This window comes from Pteropus medius, unplaced genomic scaffold (genome assembly GCF_902729225.1).
Source record: "Pteropus medius unplaced genomic scaffold, Ma_sr-lr_union100, whole genome shotgun sequence".
NCBI lineage: Eukaryota > Metazoa > Chordata > Mammalia > Chiroptera > Pteropodidae > Pteropus > Pteropus medius.
In genome coordinates, this window is record NW_024352784.1 from 1,511,231 (window position 1) to 1,523,612 (window position 12,382).

The window sequence follows — 12,382 nt, forward strand, 5'->3', positions numbered from 1 at the left end:
TAATTAGTGATCAAGAGCAAGTAGCTTCATCAAGGCTTCACCAACAAATCTTTCAACTGTAAAATGCAGATGATGCTGTAACTATCTTGTTATTTTGGGTGAGAAATGACTTTATGTAGGAAATAATGTTTAGAACACTGATTATTGATAAGCACTCTGTGAGTGTCATTGAATAGATACATACCAGTTTTAATTGTCTATACATGCTCTTCCCTGTTTTCTTTTGGAGCAAAAGAAAGCTTTTTACTAAATAAGTAAGTAAGTAAATAAATAAATAAATAAACAGATGGTAGCTGATAAATGTTATTTTGACTACATTTGCTTCTTATTTTGTATAATAAGGAATAAACATTCACAAATGAGTTGATTTTAATCCTTTAGATTTATTTTTAGTATTTGAGATTATATCTTATTGAATCTGTGTGTTTATCAACACTTACTATACATCTTGTGTGTTAATACCTGTGTGTTGCCATCTAACCAAATAGAACCAATAGAAATAACTATTTCTAGAGGCTAGCAGATCTCTTTGAAAGACAAAATTGAAAGTAAATTATGTTGGTGAAGCTTAAAGGAGATAATGATGTAGGTATTAAGGCAAAATCTTAGCATACTACCAATGATGAGAATTTTGCAAATAAAACCATTCTCTCTAACACAGAAGGAAGGTACTAACAAATATTAATATGTTATGTAGAATTTTTTATTACAATTCACTGCACAACTTCTTTCAAAGTCTTCTCATTGAGAATTCACTTCACATTGGTCTTTATGAAATATATTTCTAACTGTGTGAATTAACTGAGGTGAGAATATTCACAATTGTATGTTCTTTTTCTTTAGATTTAAAACGTTACAGAGTTTTATCTGGTATCCTGCAGATTGATAAACACACCTACATAAAAAATATGGACATGTGAACTACCTAGTATGATGCCCCTTCCTAATGACACTCAGTTTCATCCCTACTCCTTCTTGTTGCTGGGGATTCCAGGATTGGAAACACTCCACATCTGGATTGGCTTTCCCTTTTGTGTTGTGTACATGATTGCACTCATAGGGAACTTCACTATTCTGTTTGTGATCCAGGCTGAGAGCAGCCTGCACCAGCCTATGTTCTACTTCCTGGCCATGTTGGCTACCATTGACTTGGGTCTCTCCACAGCTACCATTCCTAAGATGCTTGGAATCTTCTGGTTTGGTCTCAGGGAGATCATCTTTGAAGCTTGCCTCACTCAGATGTTTTTCATCCACAATTTCACTGGTATGGAGTCAGCAGTCCTCTTGGCAATGGCTTATGACCGTTATGTGGCCATCTGCAACCCACTCCGATATAGCACCATCCTCACCAACAAGGTTGTTTCTGTGATTGGTCTTGGTGTGTTCGTGAGGTCATTTATTTCTGTTATTCCATTTGTATTTCTCATTTTGCGATTGCCCTTCTGTGGGAATCACGTCATTCCCCATACCTACTGTGAGCACATGGGTCTCGCTCGTCTGTCTTGTGCCAGCATCAAGATCAATATTATTTATGGTTTGGGTGCTATTTCAATTCTATTTTTTGACATCATAGCCATTGCGCTTTCTTATGTTCAGATACTCCATGCTGTTTTCCGTCTTCCTTCCCGTGAAGCCCAAATCAAGTCTCTCAGCACATGTGGTTCACATGTTTTTGTAATTCTTGCTTTCTATACACCAGCCCTCTTTTCCTTTATGACACACCGCTTTGGTCGAAATGTCCCCAGCTATATCCACATACTTCTGGCCAATCTTTATGTTGTAGTACCACCAATGCTCAACCCTGTCATATATGGAGTGAGAACCAAGCAGATATATAACCATGTGAAGAAAATACTATTAAAAACATGAGGAATTGCAAAAGAATAGTACCTAAAATATATGAGATGGAACTTTTAAGCAGATAAATACCTTGTTATATTAAATTAAGTAAATTTAAATGTGCTTGACAGAAATGTTTATTTATTTTGGCTTCTTTCTGTATTTTAATGTGTTCAGAGAGTGAAAGTTTAAGTTTCATTATCCAATTCATAAGGTAAATGATAGCTTATCAAGCTTCATATTGATATTTTTACCATTGGTATCAATAGATTTCAAGTAGAATTTACAGAATGTGCCATATTTTTTTTTTTTTTGCACACTGGCTACCCTATATCATTTCGGTTAATTTTTTGATAATTCTCACTCCTTTTTTATCTCCAAGCCTCTCTGTATCTCTTTCTTTCACCTTACTCTGCATCCCCCTCTTGTCCCTCCCTTTTTTCCCCTCTATCTTCAGAAGTCACTCATTCTCATTCTGTTATAAATAATTAAACATCTAAAATTATGCCATAGGTTAAGTACTGATTTTGTACATGAAAATGAAGTGCGCAAATGATTGGGACTACAAAAATCTCTATTATAAATTTTTGTGTAGAGTTTGTTACATTTAGGGTTTCATAGACCGAACTATGATATAAACATGAATAAAGGAACCACTTACAGCCTAGTGAGGTTGCTTACTTTCATCTCCTAGCTCTGTTTTCCAACTTACTTTTAGACTCATTTTGTAGTTGTTTCCTTTGTTCTGTTATTCTTCATATGATTTTAATAGCTAAGCAAAAATTGAACTTAAGTAAAGTATAGAAATTGAGTTCAGTCCTAGTTCTGTCTTTAATATGTAAGTTTTAATAATCCTCAATATCATAATTCTGTGAATATAGTCATAGTGGTATTTCAAAGATAAAGCATTGTATTAAAATTATCAAAAATCAACAACAAAGACAGAATTCTCAGGGCAACCAGGGAGAAGAAAACGGTAACTTATAAAAGTAAACTCATTAGATTATCCTCGAACTTCTCAGAGCAAACCTTACAGACTAGAATGGAATAGAATCAAATATTTAAACTATTAAGTGAAAAGAACCACCAGCCTGGAATAATGTATCCAGCTAAGCTCTCCTCTAGATATGAAGGAGAAATTAAGACCTTTCCAAACATAACAAAAATTGAGGGAATTCTCCACTATGAGGCCTGCACTACTGGAAATACTGAAAGGGGTCAGTTCATCTAAAACAAATGACAAAAAAACAAAATACATAATTAGGAGTAAAGTGACTATCAGGCAAATAGAAGCAGAGGAGTGCAATCTCTACTAAGAACAGGACATTATAAGCTTAAATAATAATAAGAGAATTGCTATAACAAAATAATAATGAACGTTCAGCATACATAGGGATAAACTGAGATAACAATGACTGAAAAAGGGGGATTCAAAGACCCAAATTCACAAAGGGGCATAAAGATAAGGCACGCACAGAAGATAATGGATGACTGTATATCTATAACTATCCTTTACATATTCATCATGGTGACTACTCGCCAAAGATTCAGAACTGAAGTATATAACATAAAACAAGAAGGACCAGAGGGAAAACCCACAAAAGCCAACCAAAATAAAGAAAACAGAAGCACAAGGACAAGGAAGCAATGGAAACACCAAGCTACCAGAAAGCAAAAGATAAAATGGCTATAAGAAGACCTCATATTTCAGTAATCACCCTGAATGTAAATAGATCGAACTCACCAATAAAAAGGCACAGAGTTGAAGAATGGATCAAAAAACAATACCCAATCATATGCTGCCTCCAGGAGACACATCTGAGCTCCAAAGACAAATATAGACTCAAAGTGAAAGAGTGGAAAATGATATTTCAAGCAAATAGCATTCAGAGAAAAGCAGGAGTAACTGTACTAATATCAGACAAAATAGATTTCAAAATAAAAAAGGTAAAGAAAAATACTGAGAGACACTTCAAAATGATAAAGAGAATCATGCACCAAGAAGACATAACACTTATTAATATCTATGCTCCTAATCAGGGAGCCCCAAAATATGTAAAGTAATTACTAACAGAACTAAAGGGAGAAACAGATCAAAATGCTATCGCAGTAGGGGACCTAAATACCCCACTGTCGGATATGGACAGATCATTCAAACAGAAAATCAATAAGAAAATAACATCCTTTAATAACACATTAGACCAACTAGACATAATTGACATTTACAGAGCCTTCCATCCCCAAATAGTTGCTTATACATTCTTCTCTAGTGCATATGAAACATTCTCAAGAATTGACCACATACTGAGACTTAGAAATAGCCTCAACAAATATAAGAGGGTTGAAATCATACCAACCATATTCTCTGATCATAATGCTTTGAAACTAGAGATCAAATGCAAAAAGAAATCAGGAAGAACCACAAATACTTGGAGATTAAGAGGAGGCAATAGTTCCCAACACATTTTATGAGGCCAATATTACTCTGATACCAAAACCTGGTAAAGATAACATAAAAAAAGAAAACTACAGACCAATATCTCTCATGAACACAGATGCAAAATCCTAACTAAGATACTAGCAAACCGAATACAGCAACATATTAAAAGATGATACACCACGATCAAGTGGGCTTCATCCCAGGGACACAGGGATGGTTCAACATACACAAATTGATTAATGTGATACACCACATAAACAAATTTAAAAAAAAGAAACATATGATCATATCAATAGATGCAGAAAAGGCCTTCGACAAGATACAGCATGCTCAAAATGGATTGAAGACCTGAATATAAGACCTGAACAAAATTCATAGAAGAAAACATAGGAACAAAATTCATAGAAGAAAACATAGGAACTAAATTCAAGAATCTTGGACTTAAAGAGGATTTTACGAATTTGACCTCAAAAGCAAGGGAAGTACAAGCTAAAATAAATGAATGGGACTACATCAAACTAAAAAGCTTCTGCTCAGCAAAAGAAATCGTCAACAAGGTAAAAAGGCAACCATTGGAATGAGAAAATATGTTTGCAAGCAACACCTCCAATAAGGGCTTAATATCTAAAATATACAAAGAACTCGTACGACTCAATAACAACAAAAAAACAAATGATCTAATCAAAAAATAGGCAGAGGATCTCAACAGACAGTTCTCCCAAGAGGACATACAAATGGCCAACAAATATATGAAAAGATGCTCAACATCATTAGCTATTAGGGAAATGCAAATAAAACCACAATGAGATACCATCTCACACCTGTTAGAATAGCTATAATCAACAGAATATGTAATAACAAATGCTGGAGAGGATGCAGAGAAATAGGAACCCTAAAACACTGTTGGTGGAACTGCAAATTGGTAGAGCCACTATGGAAAACAGTATGGAGGTTCCTCAAAAAACTAAGAATTGATCCACCATATGATCCAGCAATCCCTCTACTGGGTATTTACCTCAAAGATTGAAAATCTATATCCGAAAAGATATTTGCACACCAATGTTCATAGCAGTATTAGTCACAGTGGCCAGGACATGAGAGCAACCGAAGTGTCCTATGATAGTTGATTGGCTAAAGAAGCTGTGGTATATATATACAATGGAATATTACCCAGCCATAAAAGAAATGAAATACTGCCATTTGCGACAACATGGATGGACCTCGAGAAAGTCATCCTAAGTGAAATAAGCCAGACAGAAAAAGCTGAAAATCACATGATATCACTTATACGTGGGATATAAACCTAAGAGCAACAAACAAATAGGACAAACAGAGAGTTGTAGACATGTACTATAGACTAGTGGTTATCAGAGGATTATAAACTAGTGATTACTAGTGGAGTGCTGTAGGAGTGGGGAGGTAGACGTGGTAAAGGAGGTCAAATATAGGGGGATGGTGGTAGGGTGAAGTGGGTAAAGGGGATCAAACATATGGTAGCTGAAGGAAACTGTACTTTGGTAAATATACAATAAAAATTGCAGATGTCAAATGATAATGTACACCTGAAAATTGCATAATTGTATTAATCAATGTTACCCCAACAAACTTAATAAAAAAAAAAATCTCCATTTCCAAATGGACTTGAAGGACTAACAAACAATGCCAAGCAGTATAATTCAATCTTCTGATGCTCTTTAATTGATAGCCTTGGAAATAATTTGTGAAATTAGCACTGACAATCATTGATGACCAACAGATGTCATACTGGACGTGATTTAATTCATTTAATAATGAATCATTTGTCCCTTTTTCTACAATATATCTTGTCAATCATATTCTCTGACCGATTTCCAATTACAGACTTCCTTGGAACTAACGGTATCACTTATTTTGCATGTAATGTTGCGTTAACTCATCCAGATATCTTCACTAATACTCACAGGTTAAGAGAATTGCCCGAATCAGAAAAAGAGTAATTGAAGATGTCTTAAAAGAAAACAATTAGAATTAAAAGACTTAATATGTCAGTTTGAACGGCAGAAAGAAAATCTACAGTGCTATATAAACTATTTTATCACAAGATCTGAGTTTTTCTTCTCAAAATAAATGTCTCTGTTTCCTTTTTCTCTGTTAATATAATTTAAAAGGCCCTTATCTGATGTATAAAGTGTGAGTAAACTAGTCTCAGTGTCAGGAATCTATTCTATAGAAGGTCAAATTATAAGACAAATGTGTTAAACATCAGAAATTCCGAGTCCTATTACTCTTCTTCTTTTTTAAACATTTAAGTAAATAGATATAGATATATAGATATGTAGATAGATATGTAGGCACGTATTTATATATCTATGAGAATATTAAAATAACCTAGAGTCCCTTTATACTAAATGGTGAAATTCTAAAAGCTCTTCTTCTTTGGTCAGGAGCAAGACAAAAAAGCCTACTTTCACTATTTGTATTCAATATAATACTCAACAACAACAACAATAACAACAGCAGCAACAAAAATGACTGGATTAAAAAATGGGCAAAAGAAGAATAAACATTTGTCAAAAATATGTTCAAAAGACAAATAAGCACATGAAAAGATGCTCGACATCACCAATTATTAGGGGAAATGCAAATTAAAAACCACAATGAGATACAACTTCACACCCATAAGGATGGCTATTATTTTTTAAAAAAGAAAGGAAAGGAAAGAACAATTGTTAGTGTGGATATGAAAACATTAGAAAGAATCTTTGTGCATTGCTAGTAAGAATGTCAAGTGAAACAGCTTTTGCAGTAAAAAAAGCATGGCAGTTCCTTTAAACATAGAATTACGATAAGATTCTTCATTTCACTTCTGGGAATATATCCAAAAGAAGTAAAAACAAGGACTCAAACAGATTATTTATATACCTGTGCTTATAGCAGCATTATTCACAATTGCCAAAAGGTGGAAACATTCCAAGTGTCTATCTACAGATGGATGAATGGATAAATAAAAAAATTCACATAATATTAAAAAAGAGAGAATTTCTAACACATGCTACAACATGGGTAAACCTTAAAGATATTATGCTAAATGAGATAGACAGTCACAAAAGGACAAGTATTGTATGAGTCCACTTCTATGAGGTATCCAAAGTAGCTAAATTTATAGAGACTGTCGTAGAATGGTTAGAGGATGTGAAGGGAATAGAGGAGGAAGAAGGGGGAATGGGAAATGAGTGTTTCATGGATATGGAGTTTCAGTTGGGGAAGATAAAAAAGCTCTGGAGATAGACGGTAGTGTTGCTTGTAAGTAATATAAGTACACCAATTCCACTGAACTGTACACACTTAAAAATACTTAAAATGATAAACGCTATGTATATTTCACAATAAAAAAGCCACCAGGAAAATTCCTTTTTATTATATTCCATTGTAATGCTAAATATGAGTGATAATATTAGATAGAAAGATGATAAATAGATAGGTAATCTTTATGGACTTTTCTTTTTTATTAACATAAAAGTATATATTAATAAAAACATCAGGGGAGGCTTCTTTCAGTTGTACAGTGAGATTTTCCATAAATGGGAGTGTGAAGGGTATGGTAGTGATATATGGCAGTAAAAGATACTTGAGGAAGAATGAACAACACATATGAACATATGTGTCATCAAACACAAATCATATTTACAATTTAGTCTGTGGCATCCAATTTGATCTGATTTCCTTAGTTCATATGATAAAACAAGAGAAAGATGTCCCTGAACAATCAGAGAAAGCTGCAGAAGACTCACCATCACAGAAGATGAGTCATTTAATTTACATTTGTCAGATACACTTGGTATCAAAGATTCTAAACTCAATTGTGATTCTTAATTCTTATTTCTAAGGAAGAGAGGGAAGAAAGAGAATTACTTAATAATAATGAAAGAATGAGTTTCGGAGTTATTAAAATTAGTCCAAACAAATATAATTAAAGTTAAATGGTATTTATTGAACACATATTATAAATGAACAAATAAATGATTAAACAATTTTTCCAAGAAAATATATTGAAGGTGATTTCTATATTCTTCCATGAAAGTACTCATCAGGCCTGACACTGCTTAGCTCCTGAGATCAGACGAGATCAGATGAGTTCAGGGCCGTAGACAACATATTCTTATCACTGTTTTGTTGCACTCCATTAACATTATCTTATTCTTATCCAGAAAGGCTTGTAAAGTATCAGTGCACAGCACAATATTCAGCAACATACTCTACAGAAAAAATAATAAAAAATAAATGTTTTGTTTTTTGGTGTTGTTAGATTTAGCAAATATGTGACTAAGAGGGAATAGAAGAAATGTATTCATTACATAAATATGGAAAAATACAAATATTACACAGTTGCAAAGACATTAAATTAGATATAATGGGTATTTCCTAAAGTATTTTTAAACAAAGGATGAAGAACATAGAAAACTATAATCATTGGGAAGAACAACAAAAAAGTATTGTATTCTTCTGTGCCATTACACTGATCTCATTTACATGTTTCATTTAATTGTCACACAGCTATATGAGGTAGGTTCCTTATCACTCATTTTTAAATATTAGGAAATTGAGGGGAAGAAGAATTAAATAGCAGTAAAGCTAGCCAGACAAAGGACACTGGGCTTGAACCCAAACAGTCTAAATCCAAATCCTGGATCCTTAATGATTCAGTGATTATATTATCTGTAAAAAATGTCATGAAGTCAAAATTCTACAGTAAAAATATCATGTTCAGTTTTGGCATCTATTAGGAAGTCAAAGAAAACATGATCAAATATTTCTAGTGCAAAGTAGAAAGCTTCACAGTCTCCCCATATTTCAATTACAAACTGAGAATGGTGAATCCAGAGATGTTAGTCTGGGTTTTTAACTATGGGTGTGAGCTTCTAAGGCTAATAAGCAAAGGGGAGATGAAAAGTTTCAGAGTATAAGTTTCAAAAAACAATTTTTAAAGATCTAAAGCATAAAAAAGACACATCTTAGTTTATGTGAAAAAACAAAACATGAGAAATAAATAACTTGGATGGAAAACTAATGACAATGAATTAGAGAAGGAAGGAAGTTGGTTCTGGGGCAATAAATGGATTATTGCAACATTGTTGCTAATAAAAAATTTCAGATGTTATGACTTGATACTGGATTCCAAGTCACCTAATGGATGAGACAGACTCAGTGCACATGGTAGCCTGGTAGTGTGGTAACAATGACTACTAATTTAGAAAATGAGAATTCATGACCTCAATTTTAGCAGCCAGTAGACTCCATGATATTGCCTTATTTTATGAAATATACTCCATCTCCATCACACTTTCTCTAGAAAAAAATGAAGCAGTTTTAATACTAAAATTTGAGTTTTCACACTGATTCAGTTTGTTTTTTTTGAGAGATTTGCTTAATAGTAATGTTTAATATTTAAGTATTATTCATCCTACTCTTTATTTAGATAAACAGTAATTCTTCAACTTGATTCTATTACAGAAGAAATACAACATTCATCACCTTTTCTATGAAATCGCAGCCACATACATGAATCAAATTATTTCAAATTGCCAGTTATATATTGTCCATCATTTTAGTGTAAAGAAATCATTTTTTCTATATTGTTTACTTATCCTTTTCCTCCTCCTTTACTAATCACTCTCTATTTGTAATTATCCAACAAGACACATATTTAAGAGGTTAATCTGTTCTCTTATATTTAATAAATGAAAAATCTGAAATAACTGGTTAAATTAGAATTTCTAAAATTTACAGATAGCTAGTAAAATAAAAGATCTTTCAGGTGGTAAATGCAATTGATCTTGTGGGAGTGAAAGCAGTTAGTTATTTTCTTTACATTCTCTCTTCTACTTCCATTTCTTCTTGAATCAAACCTTCTATTGATTCAATTAAAATCAAGCAACTTTCACCATTAATGTCCTAAGAACATGTTCCCGTATTTTCTTGGTCCTTACTCCATATACAATGGGGTTAAGAAAAGGGGGCACCAAAAGGTATATATTTGCAATAAAAATATGGATATGTGCTGGCACATTTTTCCCAAAACGGTGAGTGAAAATGGAAAAACCAGCTGTGGCATAGAAGACAAGAATAACACAGACATGAGATCCACATGTGCCCAAAGCCTTAAAACTAGCTTCTCGAGATGGCAGGCGGAATACAGAGCGTAGAATGAAGGCATAGGATACAGCAATGAGAATGGCATCACAGGAGCCAATAATGGTAGCCATACTGAGGCTATAATGTTTGGTGGCTCCAGTGTCCATACATGCCAGCTTCACCACAGCCATGAACTCACAGTAAGTGTGGGCAATGACTCGAGTCTTACAGTAGGGCATGTGTTTGAGCAGAATGGGATGTGGGGAAAAGAAGGCTACACCTCGAATCACCACAATGATACCCATTATAATGATGTGAACACAGGTGAGAATGGTGGTATGGTGCAGTGGATGACAGATGGCCACGTAACGGTCAATGGCCATCGCCAAAAAGAAGCCTGATTCCATGGCAGTAAAGCTATGGATGAAGAACATTTGAGCCAAACAGGAATCAAAGGTGATGTCATGGGCTCCGAGCCAGAAAAGACAGAGCATGCGGGGCAGTGTAGATGTGGAGAGGACCAGGTCAGTCACTGACAGCATACATAGAAACAGAAACATGGGTTCATGGAGGCTTCGCTCTGCCCTCACCACAGCCAGGATGGTCACATTTCCGACCACAGCCACCAAGTACATGGAGCAGAAGGGAATTCCAATCCAGACATGCAGGTGCTCTAGTCCTGGGATGCCCATCAGCAAGAAGGTGACAGGAGAGGGATGAGAAGTATTGAGAAGAGGCATGATGCTTTTTTCCTTTGATTTTATCAATACTTCTGAAGATAGAGTTGCTATGCCAAGATGATTGCAACCAGATGCTAAAAAATATTGAGATTTTTTTGGAAAGACCATTAATGATGTGTTGTTAAAAACAATTCAAATTTATAACCTAGGGTACTTAAAGTCACTAGAACCAGATTACTAAAATCAGTAATAAGTACCATATTACTGTGTTTACAAGTACAGAAAAATAATACTTATATTATTATTTTAGGTAGCTATAAGTCATATCATTCCTTCATTTCCAGGAAAAGATTCCATCCGTAGTTGTACTTAATTCAAAATTTTTTTCTTGAGCCATTTCTTTGCCTCTCCTTCGAGCTCTTATACTGTATTACTCTGATGTAAGTGAGTTTTCCATAACTGGAAATGTTCAAGCAGAAGGCTTGTGAAATTTTCAGGGAGTTTTTTTAAAAAACCCTTAGTTAGGAAATAGAAATACATGGTCTCTGTCCCTCTCTGCCTGGATGTGATATTGTAGTCTTTGGTATAGCTTTTGAAATAGGATTTATTTACCTTTTTCATGTACCTATTACGTAGGCCCTTATTGTGTGCTTTCGAACCGATATATATATTTATTGGATAATGTATTTTTTAATATTAATCCCATTCGCTACCTTCTCATTCTCATTCCTATCCAGACTTAGGTAATTTCACTGTGTGGGTGGATCCTAATTGTGCTCCTTCATTTGTTGATTCAGAAACCACATTCTAAAACATGCACAGCAGTTTATTTATTGGATTAGTAAATTGACCTAATGATGTCTGAAAAATCTGTTACTGAATAAAACAGATTTCTTTATATTTCTTCCCATGGTTCCAATGAACAGTCAAATCTCCAAGGCAGAGATTTCCTGGAACAAAGTAGTTAAGCATGAGGCAGGGAGTGGAAGGAATAAAAAAGAAATTAACTCAAGTCATCACAAATGCTTCAGTTGTAGAAAAAACCTTGGTTACTAATTTCCTGTTTGCTTAGTCTCCCATCAAGGCAGTACTTGGTACTTAGGTAGTACAGCTAACAGCTCTTAAGGAGAATCTGCTTTCCTTGTCACAAACTAATCATTATAAATATAATAGGCACTAATAAGAACTTACACGAACTCACCTCTACGTGTGCTTTCCAGAACCATGCCAACTTCTTCAACTGAGGAAATATTTTTTAAGTTTTTATATTTACATTTACATTTTGGGCCTTTATTATTGTGAAAAACACTTG

At 34.1% G+C, this 12,382-nt stretch overlaps 2 protein-coding genes across 3 annotated transcripts; one reads left to right on the forward strand and one right to left on the reverse strand.

Moving 5' to 3' along the window:
• The first annotated feature begins 930 nt into the window (after positions 1 to 930).
• Positions 931 to 7,698, forward strand: LOC120590144 (olfactory receptor 52E2). 2 transcript variants are annotated; one of them, XM_039847777.1, is made up of 2 exons: positions 934 to 1,842; positions 7,547 to 7,698. In XM_039847777.1, the coding sequence occupies exons 1-2, from the start codon at positions 934 to 936 to the stop codon at positions 7,646 to 7,648; spliced, it is 1,011 nt and encodes a 336-aa protein (XP_039703711.1). In that variant the 3' UTR covers positions 7,649 to 7,698. The 2 variants fall into 2 exon arrangements, with proteins under 2 accessions (XP_039703712.1, XP_039703711.1); XM_039847778.1 differs by lacking the exon at positions 7,547 to 7,698 and having other exon boundaries at positions 931 to 1,869.
• A 2,487-nt stretch (positions 7,699 to 10,185) lies between these two features.
• LOC120590190 (olfactory receptor 52M1-like) lies at positions 10,186 to 11,263 on the reverse strand. The gene has a single exon (XM_039847818.1). It carries the CDS (start codon positions 11,236 to 11,238, stop codon positions 10,186 to 10,188), a length of 1,053 nt encoding a protein of 350 aa, XP_039703752.1. The 5' UTR covers positions 11,239 to 11,263.
• Between the last annotated feature and the right edge of the window lie 1,119 nt (positions 11,264 to 12,382).